This window comes from Xylona heveae (genome assembly GCF_001619985.1).
Source record: "Xylona heveae TC161 unplaced genomic scaffold L228scaffold_10, whole genome shotgun sequence".
NCBI classification, from domain to species: Eukaryota; Fungi; Ascomycota; class Xylonomycetes; order Xylonales; family Xylonaceae; genus Xylona; species Xylona heveae.
Window position 1 is genome coordinate 1066395 of NW_017264202.1, and position 21735 is coordinate 1088129.

Genomic DNA, 21735 nt, shown 5'->3' on the forward strand with positions numbered 1-21735 from the left:
TACCCAGCACGACGATATCAAGTCACTCCAGGTCTAGGGGGGTTCCTTTACCATTTCTAGTTCTACTCCCCGTTTGAGCCCATTGCTTCTTACGCGATTCACCCTACAGCTACGGAGTGCAATAAAAAGTCATCCCATTTTTGTGAAGAGTGGAGTGCAAAGTTTTTCTGCTCTTGCCGGCACACCTTGTCCGGTCCTCAGTGGACAAATTCGTTACTACGTATGTGACTCGAAGTGCTCTAGAAGCAATTTTCAAGCTCCGTAGATAGAGTTGTACCTTTGTAGCGGCGGAATAATTGGATTGACGAATAGCATCACCGCCATAACAAATAGTTCATGTCCTGGCCAGCAAGTGGAGGAACTCTGTAAAATTACCGCAGGCATACAATGCGCCAGCTAAGGAAGGAGCGAGGGGAGCAGACGACAATTGCTGCTCACTTTCCCATTCCTGCCTCACTCGTCAGACACGGCCGAGGAGGAGCTTAAGAGGATGAGCTAGCCGGAGGAACCAAAATCCGATTTCGTTGATGTTATTATTTGTGCTAAGCTATTAATGCTCCTCTCCCCACGAGGCAGTTACTTCCACTCTCTTATTCTGTCTTTAACACTGTATGCTAGTTTGGGAGTTGCAACAAAGCAGCTGTGACATTTTCTGCGGCTCTTTCCTTCAAGTCCTCTCTCCGTCTCCTCAAGCGCCTTGTTCAGCTTGAGCCACGTCGACACCAACACCTTACCTCGAAGCTCCTTAACTCCAGGTCGAAAATTTGCTTATCCTGCAATGCGGCAGCATATGCCGTAGCCCGTCTGGCTCGCTGGCTTCCTCTGTGTCCACTGAAAGCAGAGACTCGCCCGCCAAGCCCGTCGTGAGCAGTCCGAGCCCGCCTCCCTCCGCTGCCTCTGCACTTCATCCGCGGGTGGCCGTACTCCTAGGAGTCAGCCGACGATGGCATCTTCCCCTGCTCGTCGGCCGGGCGCTCTCGACGGCTCCGGCAGCGTGGTGGGGCCTGCGATGCATGTTCACGTTTTTGGAAGAATTTCTACGCGACGATAATGGCGCTTTTTCCAGTTCGTGGGAAACAAACAGCTGGTTCCGTATCACCGAAGTCTTCTTAGCTCTGCTTTGGGTACGTTCTTCCTATGGAGTATAATGGGAGTCGGAGGAGAACGTCATTTTGGCATGTTGTCAGCATCTAAAGTTCTCCATCTACAGTGTATAGCGTCCGCATATCTCTCCTTCTTTTTCACTGATTCTCTCATGTCTCGATGGTAAGTAGTTCTTTCCTTTCTGCTTCGTCCAAACATGCCCTGAGATATAGCTCACACGACATGGCAAATCGTAGGTTACTAAACTATACCCCTTCCGCAACGCTCGTTCGCCTTCTCACAATCAGCGCCAGTAATGCTTACATTACATCTTGGGTGCTCTACCTTTCGGGCGCTTCACAGGATTCTCGCCTGCTTCTTCCAGCTTGGATCTCCATCGCCAGCGTGAGTGTCAAAAAGCTATCCCAACCCAAGAGAAATCGTTTTGAGAATGTAACTCACAACAATTTTTGCAATTGCTAGACTCTTACCGTCCTTTATCACGTCACGCAACACCGAAGCAACATCAAACGAGAAACATCTGCATCTATAGGGGTCTTCTCCATTGCTAGCTTCATCAGCATGGTCGCCCTTCTCATCTTGCTGCATCTGGCCCGAGAGGATAACCTCGCAATTCCTCTTCTCCAGCTAGTCCGAAAGTTGTTAAAATTCATTGTCAAGACTCTTGCCAGACGTTTCAATGTTGAGGTGACTTGGGCACGTCCACGCCAAATGGTCTCATGACAGACCCACTCAAAAGCCGCTGGCGCATTCTCTTGTATCTACCTTGGAAACATAACATTTTTTTTATCACATGTCAAACATTGCATGCACAGTACCGTCAGTGAGCAAGACAATATTCATTATGCCAGATAACAGCAAAGTCAAATACCCCATTGAGCTCTGCAAAGCTTCCTGATTGAAGTAATAGCACAAGATAACTGCAACATGAAGGATCCCGCCAGTATATCCCATGGACTACCGCTATCAAAACTCCTGCTCAGAGGAATGACCTCATTACACGTTCTCGTCCTAGGGCCGGAATACCCTACCGTCGATAATGCTCCTAAGTGAACAAAGTCGACGATCCAAAAGGCGAGAGTAATGACACTCCACAAAGACACTGCTCTCTTTGGAGAGAGCGTCGGAAAGAGAGTGCTTTAGAAGCCATGGACCTGCAAGAGTTAATAGAGCTATACTTGGAATTGCTAATAATGTCACGAACCTTAATGGTCTTGGCATCAAGTCCAAGTCCATTCTGCTTGTCGCAGAGGAATTCTTGGGACACTTTGCGTTGATCGCCTTGGAGCTGAATCACTTCGCCCATGGTGACATCGTGGATGACAGTGCCATTGCAGGCTAATCGAGATCTGTTAGCCATATCTCTTAGAGCATGGGTTTCAAACGAAGAGTGAAGCATACCAAAGTCTTTCTTGATCTTCTTGAGAATTCTCTTCGGGTCAAACTTGGAAGGGATGCCCTGGACTGTAGTCAAGGTTTTACGGCCATTTCGCTCTGCATTTATTATAATGATCAATGTTGATTCAAGCGTGGCGCTAAAAGAACCAAAGACTTACGCTGAATACGAATGTGGATGTAATTATCCGTAGAGTCCTTGCTCTCACCAGAAACGCCTTCCTCGGCAAATGGGTCTAAGAGTTCGACGTCAGCAGTAGATTCAAACGACGATCGCAATCGAACGGTCTGCAGCGGGTCGAAACGCACCAAAGGTCTTGAAATTTTCAATCTCAATGCCACCCGACTCCTGTTTGGCGGCGGATTTCTTTTCAGAGGGCTTCTTTACGCTCTTAGGAGTACTAGATGAAGTGCCTTTGCTGTCATTCTCTAGCTGAGGGTTGCCCGTCGCACCTTCATCGGCGAAGGTATCTGAGGTAACAAAGTTAGTCGCGGCTCGTTAAAAAGGCATGATGCCAGAAGAAAAAAAGGATCCAGTGTCGAACAGATGAAAACATAAATAAATGAGCCGAAGCGCAAGTGGGAAATCCCCACAAATCGCAGGCGCTCAAAGGCAAGGCGGGGTACGCCCGAGGGTTTGAGGGGCGACGACACAATAGAATGGGAGTATTACCGAAGGTCTTTGGGTTTTCGAATTCGACTGACATAAAATCACGTTTGACGGGAAAGAGCAGATAAATTTATGTAAATGAATGTGCTGTGGTCTGGGACAGGAGATTTGTCCGAGAATGTGCGCTGATCGAGGGTTTGAAAACGTGGGTGTCGAAGTGAAGAATGTTGCGAAGAAGTAGTGAGTGAGGTAAGTCGCGTAGAAGGTGGGCGAAGAGTGAGTGGCGACCGGACGGGGAAAGGGTCAATGCAAGTGGCGAAGGTCTCGAATAGGGCCCCAAGTGCTGCTTTAAGACGAGGGGATAAGAGTCAGGAGCCTCGCGAGTCGGCTTCGCGAGGTCTACGGCGGCCTTTCCCAGCAACCACCGCAGAGTACTCCGGTAACCTGTAAGCATTCCCTCGCTTATACTTTGTACCTTCGTACGTTAAGACGTATCCTGCTGCCCAGCCCGAAACTGTATAGAGTCATCTAAAGTTTACCATCTCGAATACCGCAAGGCGTAACGTCTGCCTCGATCACTCTGGTACAACGGCCTGGAACCATCGAAAGAGCAGATTCAACGATAGGGCATCATCGTTTCTTTCCCAATTTATTAGCATACGAAGTAGTTGAACTCCAGTCTCTCCATAGTGCTTTAAAGCAGCGAGGAATATTCACGTGATAATGGGGGATTTGGGTTACACATATAATTTGCGACCGAAGGCTTGACAGGACTGGATTCGATCAGTACAAGAGATGAATTTTGATATTCTAATTTGAGAAACGTCTTAAGGTCAATTAAAATAGGTCAATGAATACCGAGGAGAATTTCCTACTCTTACGAAGGACACGAACATCCAACAAATCTTATATGGAGTAGCATGATTCTGAAAACAAGGCTACTATAAGTAAGGTGACAACATTAATGATTTAGCACTAAAATCAACCTTGGTTGTTCCCAAAACACACACGGCAATTCATCAGAGGTCAATATCACTTGTGTAACACATGAGCAAGAAAGAGATTTCATCAACTCATTTTCAATACCTCAAATACCTACTGGAGATAATGGAGAGAGAGGTACCATGTATAATTTCGGCCAGTATCATGATCGTTCTGCCATGGGCCCCATGACGCGGATCTAGTCCCGCAGATGTAAATTGATAATGTAGCCTTTCCTTCTTGGTCTTTAGGCGCTCGGAAGGCCCGAGTCGTTACTTGATACAGAACTCTACTGTTGAGCAGCTGCGAAGCATTTGGGGCAGGCCGACATTATTCGCAGGGAAATTCCACAGTACTCATATGCTCACTATAATTTGAGTGCTTTTGGATGCAGAACTCCTAGGATCATTGCAAGCCACGTCGTTGTGGTGACATGGGTATCTGAAAACCTTACATATGATGGATCACGTGTGAACGATCCTATCTCTGGTCAAGCTTATCGACCGTGTAGTTACCTGCAGCAGGACAACAACATAGGATTGGAACCGCATCAAAGCGCCATGACTGTATATTTTTGCAAGATTTTATATTATGGTTCAATCACCTGAAAGATATTGTACAACAAAGGGTTACTTATGACCGATTCAAGTCTGCCTGCTCCATAATATCTGGTGTTCCACGATGAAATCAACGAGGCGGGCCGGCAAGGGCACGGTTGCAGATGAAAGGACACCGCAACAGGGACGCAGTGACGGAACTCGGACTACTGAAGATGATTATCCTTCACCACCCTTGATGCCAAGTAGGCCAGGAAGCTATCATCATCTCAACTTTCCTTTGCAAAACGGAACCCGTGGACCGGCCAAAATCGCGCCAGCTAAAGACCCAAGCTGGATGAGACCGTATATCCTCGAACCGCCTGCTGAAGCCACCAAGCTATCATCAGAACGTAAGATACACTCCGTTGTGGGACTAAAAGACTTTACTGAAAGTTGATAGGAACCGCGGATATTTTCCCATGGGCGGGAAATCACCCAGAAGATGTTCTTTCGGACCAGGCCACAAAACAAGGCTATTATGACAAGGTCTCGATTTCGCAGAATGAGACGGGTACTGGCCGGACATCGTTATGGCCGATTATAAAACACAAATCTGGTCTGCAGATTTTGTCGTCATTATTTGTTTCAGTCCTTGAGCAACGACAGTCAAGGGGCCGAATAGCATCTGCATCAACTTTCAAACCACCTCCACGAGTCACATTGACGGATGCTAAACGGGAAGCATGGCTGCGTGATCTCGCAAATCCCTCCGTTCCCCTTCGTCGACTCAGTCGCACAATTCCTCACGGTATCAGAGGCCGAATGCTCCTTGACCAGTGTCTGAGTAAAGGCATCCCCACTGCAAGGGCGGTTTGGCTGATAAAGTGCGTTGGCGCCAATGAAATCCGGGCGTTTAAGAGGAAAGGGGTCAATGGTGCTTTTGTGATGGGCGGCGAATCTAAATACTTCAGAGATTGGACCGTTTTGGTGGAACAATTCATGGACAGTCTTATTGCAGAATGCGCAACTCCCGGATGGAAAGACAAGGCGACGTACACGTAAGTCACTTTGCCGTTGGATTCGTCGCTGCGATTCTAATTTGATGCTCACTCTCTAGAATACGCCTTTGCGCTCACCTCTACACTGAGTGCCTTCTTGATAGGAGTCATTATTTTGACTGGCTTCTGAAGTCGCTGGAGATCTGTACTTTAGATGCACTTCCTATTTGGCTGCTCATTATACAGATTTTCTGGGATGATCTCGTCCGCTCACGAAAGTTTGCAAAGCGTCTTGGCGAAGCACTGCTCTGTAAATTAAGCCAGGTGCGTCTATAAACACGTGGCTTGGTAATATATTGCTAACTGGTCGTAGGACTCGTCAGCGGTCGACGAAAATATTCTTGCTCCAGTCTTGAACCTTGTATCTCAGTTGGTATTAAAATTATTGACGGATTGGAGTCGTTGCTTCATCATGCCCACTAAATGGTCGGAGTACCGGACAACCTTGCTTTCGTGCATTGAACGAGCCGAATTCGGTGCCCCCAAATTGCATTCAACCTTTCGAAACCTAGATGAGAGAAACCAACGGCTTTTGTTGGATGGCTCGTTGCGAGACAATGTTGCTGCGAATTCCATTCCCAGGAAGCTCATTCAATTCCTCGACTCGCTGAGCCCGAATTTTGCAGTCGAAGAGATCACGCCTCTGTGCCTCAATATCGCTCAGGATCCGAGACAGGCTATAAATATTCTCCTAAAGTGGGCATCGACTCCTTATAGAGAGGAGTTATATCATTTGTTCATTGCCGTGCGGGTTTTGCGACAATTGCATGGTAATGGGATAGACATCGATAGCGCAATCCTGGATTTTCTAGCGCAGAGTCGCACTCTCCATGAGCTGCGGAAGCAAGACGTCTTTCAAATCATATCGGAGCTCGTGAGCTCTAGAGACTTTTCTGTGGGCCGGTACCTACAGTGGATAATTGCGCGTGGCGGTCTCCTTACCTATCAGGCTATAAATGATGTGCGTGATGCGTCCACGATAGCTTAAATCCTCAGCTAACGAACATTTAGAATGCCCCTTGCGATGTTCGACTTCTCGCAGAGTTGCCAACGAATGACTTACCAGCGCATCTCATCAACCTCAGACAAATGCTGCTTGCTGGATCTGAATGTGATGTCTGCAAGGAGCAACACATTCTAGCAGAGGCGAAAAGCTCTATTTCCGCACTGATTTCCCGTCTTGCGGAGGACGATTCCTCCATGGGAGCTACTCAACTTATTGGACACCCTGACTTCGCAAGTCTCAGTAGAGGCATGAAAGCTGAGCTGGGAAACTGGCTACGGCAGATGCTTGCGGCGCAAGTCACTGAAACAGATGCGTAAGCAATTCGATCCGCTTTACCTTTTTTCATGAAAGCTGACCTGAAAGAATCATTGTTGATAACAATTGGACTGACGTGGTCAACCAAAAAATCACATCAGAAATCACATTTCCCCAATTCTCAACCGTCAGGACGATATTAGAAGTGTTCAATGAATTTTCCACACTGGCGGATGTGCTGAAGATCGTCTCCATCTCAGAAGACCCCACTGTCCTAGCATCCGTGGCCGACACGATCAATTACCATTTCAAAGTTTTTGGCGCCCTTGGCGTGCTAGGATCTCTTTACGAAAGTCTTGTAGATCGCTATCGTCTACTGCGAGGCCTCGGCTCACAATATCTGATTTTACTCGCTTCTCTGCTCGAGATCATGCCCAATGTTCCTGAAGAGGTCAATTGTGCTTCTTTTCTGTTGCTGGAGCGATCATTACTGGACCAGAAGTTCCAAGCGAACGCATCTTCTCCCGTCTCTGATCACGCTGCAGATATGCTCCAGGCTGGCAACTATGAGGGGCTCGTCGAGGTCGATCGACTTCTTACCAACGGAAGTAATATAGACAAGCTTACTTTCGCCCGCCTCTTCGCAGCTCTCATTCAAGAAGTGGAGTTGTCTTGGGCAAAACCTAACAATCCGGGTGAAAGGTGTGCGCGGTCTTTGACGACATTGCGGCGTTTTGATTCTTGTCATTTCGATGAAATGATTGAAGAGTGGCTGGATGGATTGCTCCTTTCACGAACGCGACCGGATCTAAATGGCATTCTCCCTGCCCTGATAGGGGCTGGTTGTTTCTCTCTTTCCACAGTCATAGTCGCTGCGCGGAAGCGCATTGAGGAAGTAGCTTGCGAACCCAATGTGGCATTCATTCCAGCCAAAATCGCTCTAGAAACGATATCACTTTTGCTTCAACAGCCAGACACATCGACATTTTTCTATAGCTTCGTAAGTAGAAGGCCTATATAGGTGCAGATACAGCCGACTTGAAGCTGATTTTTTTTTTCTCTCAGAATCTCTATCGATTTCTTCTCGAGCAGCGTCACTTTGTTGATGAGCATGCGGCAGACATATTGCACTTTTTTGAAGTCACTGTTCATTTCGGTCTCAACAACGACAAGCAAGAGATATTTCATGCTGCGGAAACTCCGCCATTTGAGTCATTGTTCTCGGTGTTCATGAGAAGGACATTGTTGGCTCATCAGGAGGATTTTCGTCGATGTGCTATTGCAGAATCAACTCTGAGTCAAACGCAGCTCGCTTCCTATCTCGATCAAGCGCTCAACATCTTGTTTGTTTCATGTCATTCTAGTGGTAAGAACCATGGTTATCGATTTCGCACTACGATATCAGTTTAACCAAATGGAAAAACAGATCTGTCCGGCATTGACTTGGAGAGTCAGCTCCAGAGCATAAGTCAGATGGTTGACCCATTCAACCTCCCATTTTGCCAGCTTAAACTTCTAGTTGCCTTGCGCTCTGTCGACTTATCAGCAGAATCAGGATGTGCTCCAGAGTACTTAGTTCGACACTTCCTTGATTCCATAGGCTCAGATAATCAGCGAGATTCAGCGCTATGGGCGGATCTATTATCTGGGCTCTCTGATGCACTCGTCACAGAAGTAAGTCTGCCATTTTGTGAATTCGGTACTCAGACATACTAACGTTAATAGGTCCGCGAACAGGCATTGAAAGAAATGCTGTCCACGATTCCGTCTTCCACTGACTTGGAGGGCCACTCGTCCTTCAAGTCACCGTGTTCAGAAGAAAAGTTTGAGATGTTTTTGGGTTTAATCAAGGCAACTATGATGAATGCTATCGAAGGTGGAACCCAAACATTCTTGAATTTACTCATTGAAAAATTCGGCGCAACACTTCAAAGACTTCAATCTTCAGATCTTATTTCGGACGTCGATGCGAGCAAGGAGAAGATTTCAAATGGAAACTGGCACTTTCTAGGCGATTTGCGTCGCTGGTAAGATCATGCCTTGAATATAGTTAGCCGTTTCGGGTCCACTGACGCTTTTGACTCCAGGATCATCACTCTTCTTCGGCTGGTACTGATTCACCATGGGTCATTCCGAAATGAAAAGGTTACAGCAGTGGACAATACCCGTCTTGCCATATGCATGGCTTCTCTGCTCATAGACGACGTCTTGCAGCAGGACGCAGAGTTGCTTCAATTTCTTTTTGACGTTTTAGCCACACTTGTTGACGGTATGGGATGAGCATCTTCTTAAACAAACTGCATGTTATGATATTCTGACTCGCATGCAATGACAGAGCTCTCCGATGACGCACGCATTAATTGTATCAAATTCTTCCAGTCTCAAATCAGCGACTGGAGGCTCCAATACCTTTTTGACTACCATGCAGGCCCAAATGCATGGCTACATGCTTCGTCCAAAGGAAAACTTATTCCATACCCACTTCGCCCTTGGGAAATGCTGGCAGAACCCACCCCAAATGTCGGCGATAATGACGCCAGTCTGAATCTGACCGCATTTCAGGCGAGAAAAATTTAAGAAGCGGTATAGACAGCCTTCTTTCCAATTTTGCCACTAGTTAAGCATAGCGCATTCTTATTTCTCACATGTATTTTCAGGTGGGCTAATTTAGAGAAACTTGTTCAATTTTGGAAAGATGTACACCCAAGCCGGATACAAGATGATCAATGTACCTTCAATCTTGAATTTCTCTTTCTCGGAGTTCAAAATAGAGCGCTCGTGCTTGGTTCATTATTTTGTCATAATCCTTCTGAGTAGCCATCTATCTCGTGATTACTCCACCAAACAATTTCGAGGGCAGAAATTCTCATCTGTAATTTTCGATCCTTTCTATTGGGTGTCCCTGAGCTATTAAGTCCTTCAGGGTAGCTGAAAGCTTTGATATCAACCGTGGAGCAAAGGCAGAGAAGGGAGAGAAACTGCTTCCACTGAGCCAGGGACGTAGATTTTGCATCTTATTCGAGCTTCAGGAATAGATAGCTTGCATAATAAGCATAATTTTTCTCGGATGTTCGAACGTCTATAGTTGGAACATTCGACGGCTAAAAACAAAAAAAAATGTTTTGGATCTTGAGAAATATTCCTCGAAAATACATTCCTTCATCTAAGAAAAACGAGTATCGGTGACAGCGAACATTGCAAGGCTATCCCTAGAATAATTCATTATTCTGTAACCGGGGCATGCATGAGAGCAAAAGTCGTCTTCGAGCCAAATCGTGCTTGAAACAAGCGAAAAATAGGGGAGACTAAGAGACAAAAGGGGCATGAGAAGTGAACTTGATATACTGCAAAGAGAGGCGGAAATAATCATTATTCAGTCATCATCAAATATCTGGTATGTGTTCTGCAGGATAGTATCAATGACCCGCACTTGCCATCCTGCGTCGGCAATATTAGGGCCCGTATTTGAGCCCATGAGTGTAGGACTAAATCGATAATGAGCTTCGGAGTAATGCTATGGGAGAGTCTTATGGAGAAAACGTACCCAAAGCAAATAGCCAGGTTCCCAGCATTCATACGGTTGACATGTGAATGTTCTTGCACTCGGTTGAGATGCTGGTGGTGTCAGTTAAATACGTTGAACAGGAGCCCAGTAGTCACATACAATAATCAATGCACGCAAGGTAGCGTAATTAGGATCTGGTAGACTGTTTACAATAGCATGCAACGAATCTCTCCGAATGATATCATCGTCAACGCCTGAGAGTCATTGGTTAGTCTGGGCCCAATTTTTTTCCCGCGCCTCGTACATACGCGCTGCGTTGATGAATTCTGCATAATGCTCAGTAGTCATCAAAGGCTCTGGTAAGTCTCGGAAGAATTGCTTCAGTAAACCGGCGACGCTATTGACATCGTGAAAGAAGTTCTCCGGGTTCCGAAAATCGACTTGAGAAGAATCTGGGCAGGTGTCAGTCGTGGTGATCGTGGACATAGCAGGGACTTGAATCTTCCATACCATTATCAAAGATTGCCTTGAGCTTTGCAATGTGTGATGCGGTGCCAGAGAGTCGATAGATGCCCTCAAGATCGAGTCCGAAAAGATCAACGGCTTGAAGACATTGGTAAACAACCATGGGTACCGCAGATCCATCACGTCGAAACAACTCATCCAACGAAACTCCGAATACCGGCTTTAATGGAGGAAGCTCCCCGGGGTACGGCGCGGAATGCCCACCTGGTGTCGTTTGGTCCGCGAATGTAGGCTGGAAGCTGGATGGTCCCGGAAGAGACGTGACACCGTTACTTCCCCCCGGGTATTGTGGCTGGTGTGCACCTACGAGACTCCTGTCCACTGGGGATTGTGCGTCCGGTCCGCTTCCTGATAGAGGAACGTGAGTGTTCAAAGTTGTTGAGAGCTGTGGAGCGGTTTGCATTGCTGAGCCAGCACCGGATGGCGAGCTCAAGAGCAATTGCGATTGACGATTTGCAGCCGTCGACATAGGCTGCTGGCCAGCAAGAGTCTATAAATTGTCAGGCTTTTTTCCTTGGATGAGTCCAGAATGTGCTTACTAGATGACGCTCGTAGTTGATTTCCGGGCGTTTGGGGGGAACTTTCGACAAAAAGCTGAGGATATAGGAATTAAGGTCTCCGTCATTGTCAATGAGGTGAAAAGCTTCACGAAGACTCCTTGGTTGCGCGTCTTGACTCTGTTCCTGTTGCTTCAAGGGACTAAGACTTAGTCCGTTGTTAAGCAGCAGTTTCTCGTTCAAAGAAGCTGTACAGTATCATGATTCTCAGCAGGAAGTTGGAGAGAGACGGCTGGGTAAGGACTGCGCACCAAACTTTTGTAACTGCAGGGTCAAGCCTGCATCGCATTCTGATATTAGAGACATCAAAGCTCGGACGGACTGGGGTCTTAAGGTAGTGATAAGCTCTTGCCGCTGAGCACGTGCAGTGTTGACCTTGGAGGCATAGTCGGTATCAGCTGCTTGAACCTTTTTGAGAAGGTCCTCCTCATGCTGAGCAGCGGATTTAGGGCCTTTGAGACCGAAAATCTTCCCTGATTGTTTGTCGCCAGTACGGACGCGGTCATAGTCTTCTGCCAAAGAATCGTACTTGGCTTTGGCCTTCTCCATAAGGTTCTCGGAATCTTGGGCCCGTTTCTCCGCACTCAAACCAGTTTGCTTCCATGGCTTCCTCCCTCTTTCGATGTTTGAAGTCATATCCGATAGATCTTCCTGCATCTGATGCAGGGAAAGAACAAACTGAATACCGTTCTCGGACATGCGATCGAATATGCGAATCATCTCGTCGTTTTGTTGAGCAAATGAGCCCTGTCGATGTTCGGGTCGTCTAAATGATTCGTGCGTTGACTTGCAGAGTTTCTTTAGCCCCTGGGCATACTCCTCTTCCAATATTGACCTTTTCTTTAGGAATGCGGCAAAGTCCTAGGGATTCTTGAGCGAGGCGGAACCAGTGATAAAATCCTTAGATACGTACGCGTGCCGAGGCAATACTTTGTTTGAGGCGTTGTAGTAAAGTCGCAACGCCAATCTTCGCACCGATCAAATTAGTCTTTGTTTTCCCTGGGGTATTAAGTGTACTCACATCGGAATAGATGACTTCGTCAATCAGCTGCGAGGCTTGTGTACGCGTGTGTGATGCATCCACCTCCGCGGGGCCCGATTCCGGGACGCCATCCGCCGGATGAGCATCATTTGAGGAGAATAGTGGTTCGGGTGACTGGCGGGGCAAGTCATTATCATCCGCCATGATAAATCTTTGATATGAGCAAAGTCCGCTCTAACTTGACTCTTGTTCTTGATACACACAAGTGATCCTTCTGTCGTAGGAGCCAGCTATCGGGAGATTCAGTACCTCCAGGGTACGTTATGGAGTACGTTAGACGAGCCGCGGAGCTATCCGCAGCATGGGCGGCAATGTAGCCATATCGGTACAGGCGCAGCAAGTACATCAGTGTAAATTAGCGTCATCCCCATGCCACAAGGAATGGCTGATGCGCGAGAAGAGGGTCTCTGACGCCTCCGTTTGTCTCCTTATCCGCGGCATTTAGTTGACTATGGTTCCCACTAGCCACTACGAATATCAGTTATCTCATTCTCCTCAGCTGGCATGTTTACCGGAGAAGGCAAGGTTGCTGTAAGGGTCTAATGCTAGCCAAGAAAAAAATTGAAAAATTTCCGCCGCATGCATAAAGTGTTGTTGGAGCTGTTGAGGTATACAGACGAGCTTGTGAGAGTCTGCCCTAAGAAAACGTAATCTTGAGTGAATCTGCTGGCTCACTAAAGAGTCATGAATAAAAAGCATTTCTTACGAAGTACCAACCAATAATTGTGAGAGCGGTGTGTATCGCTAAGTAACTTTAATTCACTATCATTCACTTTTAGCGACTGATACTGAATTTGCGGCATGTTCCGCTCCCCATACTCAGCGATGCCTCTCCCCGAAAGTCCCTGGGGCCGCGAAACAACCTAATACAGAAAGGTGATCATCGCCTCAATACTTTGAGCTCTCCAGTACCGTCGCGATCAATCTTAAGTTTCTTTTTCTTGCAAAGAATCTACAATAGAAAAATAACTTGTCATTTGATTTCTTATGTCAGCTTCCTGGTGAGATTCAAGACTTCGCCTCTACAGTTCGGAAGAGTTAGGCCAAGTGGGGAGTAGTATTCGAATCCGCCAACACATTGGCTGAATTTCCTTGACCTCCTCACCTTGGATGGCCTTGTAAGCTTTTGTCTGGGCACAGGGCTATATTTGACCTCTGGAGCTTCTTTGTACCTGAGATAGCTAACTCTTCCATTCTCCAGTTAATCTCTTCTCACTCCGGTGGTAATCTATTCATTGATCTGAATCGACATTGACATAGCCGGAGAAATGGCTGCAGCCCCGGCAACACAATCTTTGAAGGTAGCGTCTACCGGTTTCATGTTAATATCACAGCAACTTTGGCTGATTAGGTTGTGACAGTGTGTGGTCACCGGAGACGGTGCGGTTGGAAAGGTGACTCTTGCGTGAATCAGTTTTCGATACAATTTGTTGATCTGGAAGTAGACATGTCTCCTGATCTCATATACAACTAATGCTTTTCCTGGAGAGTATATTCCCACGGTGTACGTATGATCTTAGCCTATTTTGCAACCCTCTCAAGTCATAGGATTAACAATCAATTCTCAGGTTCGACAACTATTCTGCCAATGTCTCTGTTGACGGAAGACCTATCAGCCTCGGGTTGTGGGATACTGCGGGACAAGAAGATTATGACCGACTTCGCCCTCTCTCGTACCCTCAAACCGATGTTTTTCTGATCTGCTTTTCCGTTGTCAGCCCTGCCTCATTCGACAACGTCAAAGCAAAGGTCAGCAAACCGTTTCCGTGACAGCAAAGACATGCTGACAATTTAACCAAAGTGGTATCCTGAAATCTCACACCACTCACCTAATGTTCCAATCATCCTAGTAGGAACTAAATTGGACTTGAGAGAGAATAATAATCCGCAGCAGCGGATGCTGCCCAAGGAAATGAAGCCAAAAGAGTTCGAGGACGGCGTGAATTTGAAAACAGAAATCAAAGCTTACGATTACGTTGAATGTTCTGCCTTGACTCAGAAGAACCTCAAGCGTGTATTCGATCAGGCTATCAGGTAAACAAGGTTCCATCATGTTATCAAAGGAAAATACTCATGTCTATCCTTGGCAGGGCTGTCCTCGATCCCCGACCGTTGGCTCCGAACAAGAAGAAGTCCAAATGTGCTATGTTTTAACGGGTTTTTGTCCAGTCTGATCATTTGACGGCGTTATTTAACGTGAGCTGGGGCAGTGGCTTTATATTTTTTTTTTTTTCTATTTTGTTCTCCTCTTCAAATCAGCGCAAGCACGACATTGATGGAAAGCATTGCATTTGGTCAGGCACTTTTACCCACAAAGGGATAACGTAGATAGCGCTTCTCACACGCCTTCTCTAAATTATTTGCAGCGTTGGTGACGGTCTCTCACTCTTAACTTGATTGTCTTCGCTTTAGGAGATGCCATGGTCACTCCACATATGAGAGCGTTGTGGATTTTAGCCTTCCCATGTACATATTTCAACATCCCAAGCTCATGATGATTGCATCCGACGCTGGCCGTTTCCCGCGCACGTCTCCATTGAGTGTTCTCTTGTGAGTTGCGCACTCAGGTCGAAAAGCGTCTTAAAGCAGGTTGGACCTCAACCGTACCTTCATTTGCTTGTTTTTATTCTCCTTCCGTATTTCCTAATCGCCTGCATATAGCCAGAAACCTTTACTACGTAATTGATCAATTTACATGTTGGGTTAAAGATACGCAGGTGTTTTACCAGCAAATTACTGAGCCGGCTTGCCATCACTCAGAACGTGAAGAGCTGCTATTTGCGCTTCCCAGCGGTACTGATTGTGCTTGTTCTAGATAGTCGTCGAGCCTATTAGATCCTTTGAACTGACGTGGAAAGCAAGAGCACCCGGGCTACCCTAAACAAAACAATTGCTTGCTGTATTCCAATGGAGAGAGACCTTTTCACATGTTCCGTCTAGCTTGCTTGGTCCCAGCTTTCAAGTGCGAATTAGACCCTAAATTTAACGACGCTTACCCAAAAGGGGTGACCTGTGCTGCATGTATCTTTACACTACCAGTCTACCCACCGCGCATTCGCGTTGGTGGCGCGTCACCTGGAAAAGCTGTTGGCCATTGCCAGGTATGTACCTATGTTTATTCCGTCGATAATAATCGCTCTGCAGTGAGAACAAACTAATCCGACGTCAAGAAAACTCAATCCATCTCGTCAATGACAGTGATATAAATATGGAAACCGATAATCCTGAAAGCTCTCATCATTTTCCTGACGAAACAATCCGAACACCTCTAATAAACGTGCGCTAACCTCTTTCACGGAATCAACAAGATTTTGTCATGACAATTTTCTGATATGGATCCTAGGCTCGCTATATGGCAGAACTTATCCAAAGGCCTGTCACTCCGAAGCATCGTGGTTCTAGTATTGGGCCAGGTCCGTCAGTGCCCCGGCCCGCCTTCCGCACACCGACTGCAAGCAGAACTATCAGGCAATCCCGAGGCGGCGAGACGGCTCCATTAACGCCGCATGCTCTGCGCGCTCTGGAGAAACGCCGCGCAGCAGCACTAACTCCAGGGCGTGCAAGACGGCGGAGCGGTTTTGTCCAGAGAGAGACGCCTCGGGATTCTCTACGTACGCTCAGTAAACGTATGTCAATACTCCGCCATCAAATTTCAAAGCCGGTGGTCATGGGCTAATGTCACAAGTTCTTGCGCGGAGTACCAAACCAATCGAGCCATCGCCCAAGCCCCCTAATCTTCGCACTGAAGAGGGACTGCGATTACACATCCCGGAGGAGTTCGAAAAGGAAGCAGATCCTCCAAAACCAAGAGTCTCTTTGCCTCTCGGCGAAGATGATGATGATGATGACGATGATGACGACGAACCTTTACCCCCTCCTCCACAACTCTCCAGCGAGTTTGATGATGATAATTATACGATCCAGTCCGTCGAACAACCAAGGAGAGCTGCCAGCGAGCAGCCGTTTGGCCGACTGTCAAGGGCGAGCTTTGGAAGCCTCCGTCTGAGCGATCGATTCGCCGATTTGGATGATCTCAGCCCTGGCTTCGGGCCCGGCGAAGACGAAAATATGGAAATGTTCCAGCTGCGCTCAGAGGAGATACTAGATAGCGACCCACAATACAGTGATTTTCAAAATATGGGCATGGACGATTCTCTGCCCTTGAGAGATAGTCCTCTGGGAACAAGGATCGTGCAAGCCCCACGTTCCAGCGACATTATTCCGGCAATCGTCCCGGACGGCGACGAACCCAGCTTTGCCTTTGAGCTCGAGCAACTTCCGGCTGAGGATTTCCCGTTTAACAATGCAGAAGAAGAGTCCGAGGCGGAAGATAACGCTGCAGGCGTCATTGTGCCAACGCCAGAGATTCCAAATGTTGGAAGGAAAACTCGGCCAATTCGGATGAAAAGGCCGTTGAAGGTCTCTAAGTACGGACTAGAGTATCCCCCTTTACCGCCAACTCTTGTGAGAAAGCTAGCTTCTACATTCTCTCGGGTGAACGGTAGCTCCAGGGTGGGAATAGACAAGAAAACTCTAGATGCAGTCGTGCGCGCCAGCGATTGGTTTTTCGAGCAAATTAGCGACGACTTGGGAGCATACGCAAATCATGCCGGCAGGAAAACAATCGATGATACTGATATGGTTACATTAATGAAACGGTAGGCACATATTCGAGGGAATTGGTCCCTTGATACTTCAAATAATTCGACTCACTAACATGTTTAACTTAAAGGCAGCGACAAGTGAATACTAACATGACGCCATTTTCCCTAGCACAAAAGCACCTTCCCAGAGAATTACTTCAAGACATACGAATGCAGCCTCCCAAGAAATCACGAAAACGAGAGCGTCGACATCTAGAAATAATAGCAGAAGAAGAGGAAGAGGAAGGTTAATCTACTCCTACTTTCGTATTTCACCATTCTTTGTTTTGGCGTACTCTTCGGGCAACCCCAGTGGGAGGCTTTTTAACGACCATCCACAGCATGACGGAAGTGGCTGCAGCAAGCGCATACCTATTGTGGACGATTAGCGATGTTCTTCAAAATTATCTTTCTCGAGCGGTAAATATCAACTTCGAGCGGGCCTTTGGGGCATGAATAGCATACCATGTAAATATGTACTGGGCATGGTTATTTCGAAGATTAACCTCTGCCGCACGGCCAATCGGTATACCTTTTGCTTCCCTATCATATGCCTTTAAAAGATCGGGTTCTACCCAAGTGAGCACGTTGTCAAGCTTTGTACACAAATGATAGCTTACCCATGGTCTCTTCAATCCAAACAGGCTGGCTGCCAGTAAGCTTCGCCATCTGCTCCACATCAGGGAAATAAAATTCTCCCAGCTCTGGCTTGTTGTCTGGGGTAAACATGTTTTTCTTCCACGGCTCTCTTAATAAGCCTTCTACCGTTACCTCTTCCGTGGGCAAGCCTTCCTTTCTGTCGGCCTGTCGTTTGAGGCTCTTGGGAATCCACCCACGGTTCACTAAAATTGTTGTTCCTTCATCCCCCCGCTCGAGAGGTGTAATTACCATGTAGCCATTGTTGCCATCGTGCAACCGTGGGCCGATGAGCATCTCTTGGTCATGTCGAAAATGGCCAGTCGCGAAAACTCTTCTATAGTCAAACTCCGCAATTGCTTCAGGATTAATGTTGGGCGGCAGAGGCAACGGACTCCGCACAAGCCGGTCTTCGAGCTTTGCAATCAACTTAGTCTTCCAATCTAGTCGTTGAACCTGCCATGTCCCAAGAGCAAAGGCCGTTAGGGGAATTAATGCTAATGTGCTCGTTAGCAGTCAAAATTCGCCTGCGGAGCATATCGCAAGGTATGGAAGCACAGAACATACCGAGGATTATGAGGCCAGGACCATGCTTTCTTCCACTCCTGACAAGATTCGGAGGGTTATCAACGATCGATGTGAAACTGGGATCATCTGCCGGCGAATGAATGGAGCGTGTTTGGACAGCCAGTCCTTGCCCGCATTTTGGGCATTGAAGACCGTTGCGGAGAAAAGTGCGCGATGCAAGGTGATTTGACCTCCGAAAAGTACGGGTCAGCAGAGTAGAGGCGTATGCGCTCGTCATGGCGATTGATGAGAAATGTGCATTGGTAGTTGTGAAGTCAGAAGAATATGTTCGCCAAAAAGGGAAAGTTGCTTGTTCGACCATCCGCCTCGGACCCTTCCGTCATATACACTTCAGCTCCGTTGCTAGTAGCGAGTGCTCGATTAGAGTCACAAATGATAGATTGCAGGTCCATAGCGACTGCTTGGCCGAAGTAATTGGTATTTCGACAGATTGGATATATTTCACAATCCTGCATCAAGATGTTCTTTCAAGGTGACCTTCAAAGCGGCATCTTATCGGCCCTTCAATCCTCTAAGCTGGTCGCGTGTTTGGTTACAGGTAGTTCTTTCCGGTGTTCTCCTCGTGCTCTGTCAGCAGGTTGACCTGAATTAGATGCCGGTCAGGAGAGTGAGCTTTGGGTGAATGAGTTCCTGCAAGGTGAAGAGGTGAGATAAGAGGCTATCCGTCGCCTGGTTGCACTCGACGCTGACGCTTGATTCGAGATAAGTACTAGGCTACAAGAATCAGCCGTGCTACTTCGCCTTGAAGCAGGTTCTCAGGAGGCTAGTTATCTTTCAGTGTTCTGTGCAATTGACCATGTTCCTACTTTGGTTATCATTCAGTAAGGGTTCTTTCTACTCTGCGGAGGAATTATTCACTAATTAATTCAAGCAACGGGCGTCTCCAGGAAGTTCTATCAGTTGGCATATCCAGACAGGAGTTTGTTGAGCGTATAAGAAAAGTCTTGACCAACTATCGGTCAGAAAATACAGAGGAAAGTGATCTTCCCACTGCCGACTCAGCCCCTAGTGGTGATCTCAGTAACCATCCGCCGCGTGACGCATCGTCAGTTTTGAGTGCCCCAGATCCTTCACGGGGACGTGCCATGCCGTCAACCGAAACAAGCGGCAGCAAGGACCAGCAAACGGATTCTAATCAAAGCATTCCGAAAAGGACCCCTCAAAGCCACCAAGAAGCGAGTAGGAAATCGAAGGATGGAGACCTCAAGTATGCCGAAGAACAACGGAAACTTCGTGCAAAAGCGGAGGAGGAAAGGAAGAGAGTTCTATTGCTAGTAGAGAACGATAGGTCAGAGAGAAGAGATCGGCGCCAACAACAAGAGAAGTTACGATTAAATAAAGAAAATGAGGAAGGCATCTCACATGGTCAATCTGAGGGAAAGTCTACAAATGCCACATTAGTTCCAGATACAGGAACGTGCGCGCTTCAGGTTCGACTTCTAGATGGGAGCACAATACGGTCGCGCTTTTCAGTGAACAGTACTCTCCGTACTGAGGTTCGCAGATGGGTCGATGAGGAAAGAATAGATGGCGATACGCCTTATTCGTTCAAAGTGATCAGGGCACCTTTTCCAAATCGGTCCATATCGATTACAGAGGAGGAGGAATCTCTGCGGAGCCTTGATCTAGTTCCCAGCGCAACCTTAGTGTTAACGGCAGTCCAAAAATTCTCAGACGCATACGATAGTGCTTCGAGATCACTGTTGTCCCGTGGTTTCAATGCTGGCTACGGCGTTATGGCATCCGGCTTTGGTTTTGTTGCGGGTACCTTTGGCGGCTTGATTGGGACTCAGAGACCGTCCGGTCACGGAGACGAGGCAACTGTCCGACCAGCCGCTCCAGATGACAGCTCACAAGAGATAGGAACACGCAGTGTTGCGCATCAAAATATTCGTACGCTTAGAACTCAATCTAGCAATCGCGAAGATGCTCAACTGTATAATGGAAATCAGGTACGTCTTCCCGACAACAATCATAGATGAAGTGACGCTCAGATATGTAGCTCAATTTCGAACCACAAAAGAAGGACGATTAATGAGAAAGGAAATGGTCAAAAGCATGAACTCTATTACGCCTAGACGCAAATTTCAGGCGATCTGAACAAGATAATTCAAGATGGCAATTCTAAGAGTTGTTGGATAGCTGAGAAGTTTCAATACCCATCTATGTCGTGGAGTGAGCAGAGATTGCCGTAGTTCCGCACCCCTCCATCTCATCTAGCTATTTTACAAGAATGATCACTATGCAGCCGTTTGCTATGCATTCCTAACAAAGCCCCAGTAATCGACATTACGGCAAAAGTCCATCAAATGAGTAATGCTCGAGCACTACCTTATTGATGGCTGGCAGCGAAGGACTGGCAGGCTTTCTATCCAGAGTAACAAACATCAGTCAAGGCCTATAGAGGGCAAGCTACCTGAAATTAATCACATACCAATTGTTCAAGATACCAACTGCAAATTTGCATGTTGCCCTGGTTCTCGTCCAAGCACTTTGTGAAGTTTTTGGCATCAACATCGCAACCCCGAGGGCCCCAGCTGCTGCTCTGGCTGGAAGCTTCCTGCGCAGGTGGGGCAGCAGCCTGTGCTTCAGCAGGCGCGCTGCTTGAGCCACCACTGAAGAGACCACCAATGGCGTGGCCGATAGATGAACCGACTGCGACACCGCTGTATGAAAAGAAGTCATATTAGTCGAATTCAGTAAGCTGAGAGCTGCGTAAAACCTACGCAGCGGTAGAGGCCATCTGTCCGAAGAGACCGGGACCCTGCGAGACGGGAGCAGGTGCCTGAGCCTGGGCCGGAGAATGCGCAGGGGCATGGGCTGGAGGAGCATGAGCAGGAGGAGGGTGCGCCGCAGTGCTAGCAGGCCGAGCTTGAGGCTGAGGCGGTGCGACATTCGGCCGTTGGGGAGCGGCCATGGGCCGCGAGGGCGCAGGGGCAGGTCCACGACGTTGACGAGGCATTTTGAAGAAAGGCTATGGGTGAAGAATTGATTGCTTGTAGAACAGGCGTTAAAACAATTGTGTTGTTGGAGAAGAGACAAGGAGGCAAGATTCACTTGGATGAGTTAAAGATGGAGTCTTATGACTGACGGTAGTAGCGAGTTTCCGAGGTCCAAGGCCGAGATGTTTTGCCCCCAGAGCCTAGCGTACTTATCGCCCCAAGTACGGAGTACGGTAGTCGGCTCTTGGTTCAGTTAACTTTCCTTTCAATTGTAGCGAAGAACTTCGGCGAACTACCGAGTACCTCCCCTCGCTCGTGGAATTTTCTAAATCCTGATTGGCTCAACAAA

The 21735-nt window shown here is 47.4% G+C and overlaps 9 protein-coding genes across 9 annotated transcripts; 5 read left to right on the forward strand and 4 right to left on the reverse strand.

Moving 5' to 3' along the window:
- Positions 1-790: 790 nt before the first annotated feature.
- L228DRAFT_270568 (hypothetical protein) lies at positions 791-1827 on the forward strand (the record flags this gene model as incomplete). The annotated part of the gene is made up of 5 exons (XM_018335421.1): positions 791-795; positions 842-1124; positions 1211-1266; positions 1341-1488; positions 1567-1827. 5 exons carry the CDS (start codon positions 791-793, stop codon positions 1825-1827), a joined length of 753 nt encoding a protein of 250 aa, XP_018186056.1.
- A 416-nt stretch (positions 1828-2243) lies between these two features.
- L228DRAFT_241017 (eIF1-like protein) lies at positions 2244-3797 on the reverse strand (the record flags this gene model as incomplete). Its single annotated transcript, XM_018331300.1, has 7 exons — positions 2244-2258; positions 2309-2442; positions 2506-2568; positions 2661-2735; positions 2809-2970; positions 3578-3584; positions 3771-3797. 7 exons carry the CDS (start codon positions 3795-3797, stop codon positions 2244-2246), a joined length of 483 nt encoding a protein of 160 aa, XP_018186057.1.
- A 974-nt stretch (positions 3798-4771) lies between these two features.
- L228DRAFT_270570 (hypothetical protein) lies at positions 4772-9525 on the forward strand (the record flags this gene model as incomplete). Its single annotated transcript, XM_018335422.1, has 11 exons — positions 4772-5039; positions 5090-5687; positions 5747-5951; positions 6001-6648; positions 6699-7006; positions 7057-7948; positions 8014-8314; positions 8375-8622; positions 8674-8975; positions 9036-9217; positions 9284-9525. The coding sequence occupies 11 exons, from the start codon at positions 4772-4774 to the stop codon at positions 9523-9525; spliced, it is 4194 nt and encodes a 1397-aa protein (XP_018186058.1).
- A 796-nt stretch (positions 9526-10321) lies between these two features.
- On the reverse strand, positions 10322-12721 carry L228DRAFT_270571 (rho GTPase activator; the record flags this gene model as incomplete). Its single annotated transcript, XM_018335423.1, has 9 exons — positions 10322-10433; positions 10493-10563; positions 10613-10707; positions 10762-10905; positions 10964-11468; positions 11518-11723; positions 11787-12396; positions 12449-12502; positions 12557-12721. 9 exons carry the CDS (start codon positions 12719-12721, stop codon positions 10322-10324), a joined length of 1962 nt encoding a protein of 653 aa, XP_018186059.1.
- Positions 12722-13450: 729 nt separating this feature from the next.
- Positions 13451-14959, forward strand: L228DRAFT_29563 (hypothetical protein). The gene is made up of 7 exons (XM_018336445.1): positions 13451-13695; positions 13779-13878; positions 13939-13971; positions 14023-14081; positions 14146-14326; positions 14379-14611; positions 14668-14959. Exons 2-7 carry the CDS (start codon positions 13846-13848, stop codon positions 14729-14731), a joined length of 603 nt encoding a protein of 200 aa, XP_018186060.1. The 5' UTR covers positions 13451-13695; positions 13779-13845; the 3' UTR covers positions 14732-14959.
- An 826-nt stretch (positions 14960-15785) lies between these two features.
- L228DRAFT_270573 (hypothetical protein) lies at positions 15786-17239 on the forward strand (the record flags this gene model as incomplete). Its single annotated transcript, XM_018335424.1, has 3 exons — positions 15786-15854; positions 15921-16203; positions 16263-17239. 3 exons carry the CDS (start codon positions 15786-15788, stop codon positions 17237-17239), a joined length of 1329 nt encoding a protein of 442 aa, XP_018186061.1.
- Positions 17240-17250: 11 nt separating this feature from the next.
- On the reverse strand, positions 17251-18739 carry L228DRAFT_250218 (SURF1-domain-containing protein). The gene is made up of 4 exons (XM_018333265.1): positions 18424-18739; positions 17841-18353; positions 17686-17791; positions 17251-17592 (listed from the first exon to the last, which is right to left on the reverse strand). The coding sequence occupies exons 1-4, from the start codon at positions 18659-18661 to the stop codon at positions 17493-17495; spliced, it is 957 nt and encodes a 318-aa protein (XP_018186062.1). The 5' UTR covers positions 18662-18739; the 3' UTR covers positions 17251-17492.
- A 164-nt stretch (positions 18740-18903) lies between these two features.
- L228DRAFT_270575 (hypothetical protein) lies at positions 18904-20479 on the forward strand (the record flags this gene model as incomplete). Its single annotated transcript, XM_018335425.1, has 5 exons — positions 18904-18982; positions 19037-19089; positions 19147-19265; positions 19316-20396; positions 20447-20479. The coding sequence occupies 5 exons, from the start codon at positions 18904-18906 to the stop codon at positions 20477-20479; spliced, it is 1365 nt and encodes a 454-aa protein (XP_018186063.1).
- Positions 20340-21596, reverse strand: L228DRAFT_250219 (hypothetical protein). Its single transcript, XM_018333266.1, has 3 exons — positions 21171-21596; positions 20879-21110; positions 20340-20812 (listed from the first exon to the last, which is right to left on the reverse strand). The coding sequence occupies exons 1-3, from the start codon at positions 21404-21406 to the stop codon at positions 20777-20779; spliced, it is 504 nt and encodes a 167-aa protein (XP_018186064.1). The 5' UTR covers positions 21407-21596; the 3' UTR covers positions 20340-20776.
- Between the last annotated feature and the right edge of the window lie 139 nt (positions 21597-21735).

Excerpts from the sequence above, each read along its gene's own strand:
- L228DRAFT_29563 (XM_018336445.1), top strand. The coding sequence starts at position 13,846 with ATGGCTGCAGCCCCGGCAACACAATCTTTGAAG. Across the intron at positions 13,879-13,938 it reads CGGCAACACAATCTTTGAAG|TGTGTGGTCACCGGAGACGG; the intron begins GTAGCGTCTACC and ends AGGTTGTGACAG. Across the intron at positions 14,082-14,145 it reads GGAGAGTATATTCCCACGGT|GTTCGACAACTATTCTGCCA; the intron begins GTACGTATGATC and ends ATCAATTCTCAG.
- L228DRAFT_250218 (XM_018333265.1), bottom strand. The coding sequence starts at position 18,661 with ATGACGAGCGCATACGCCTCTACTCTGCTGACCCGTACTTTTCGGAGG. Across the intron at positions 18,354-18,423 it reads TCCTGGCCTCATAATCCTCG|CATTAATTCCCCTAACGGCC; the intron begins GTATGTTCTGTG and ends CGAGCACATTAG. Across the intron at positions 17,593-17,685 it reads GCCCAGTACATATTTACATG|GTATGCGCTTGCTGCAGCCA; the intron begins GTATGCTATTCA and ends CGTCCACAATAG.
- L228DRAFT_250219 (XM_018333266.1), bottom strand. The coding sequence starts at position 21,406 with ATGCCTCGTCAACGTCGTGGACCTGCCCCTGCGCCCTCGCGGCCCATG. Across the intron at positions 21,111-21,170 it reads CAGATGGCCTCTACCGCTGC|CGGTGTCGCAGTCGGTTCAT; the intron begins GTAGGTTTTACG and ends CTTTTCATACAG. Across the intron at positions 20,813-20,878 it reads GTTGGTATCTTGAACAATTG|AAAGCCTGCCAGTCCTTCGC; the intron begins GTATGTGATTAA and ends TACTCTGGATAG.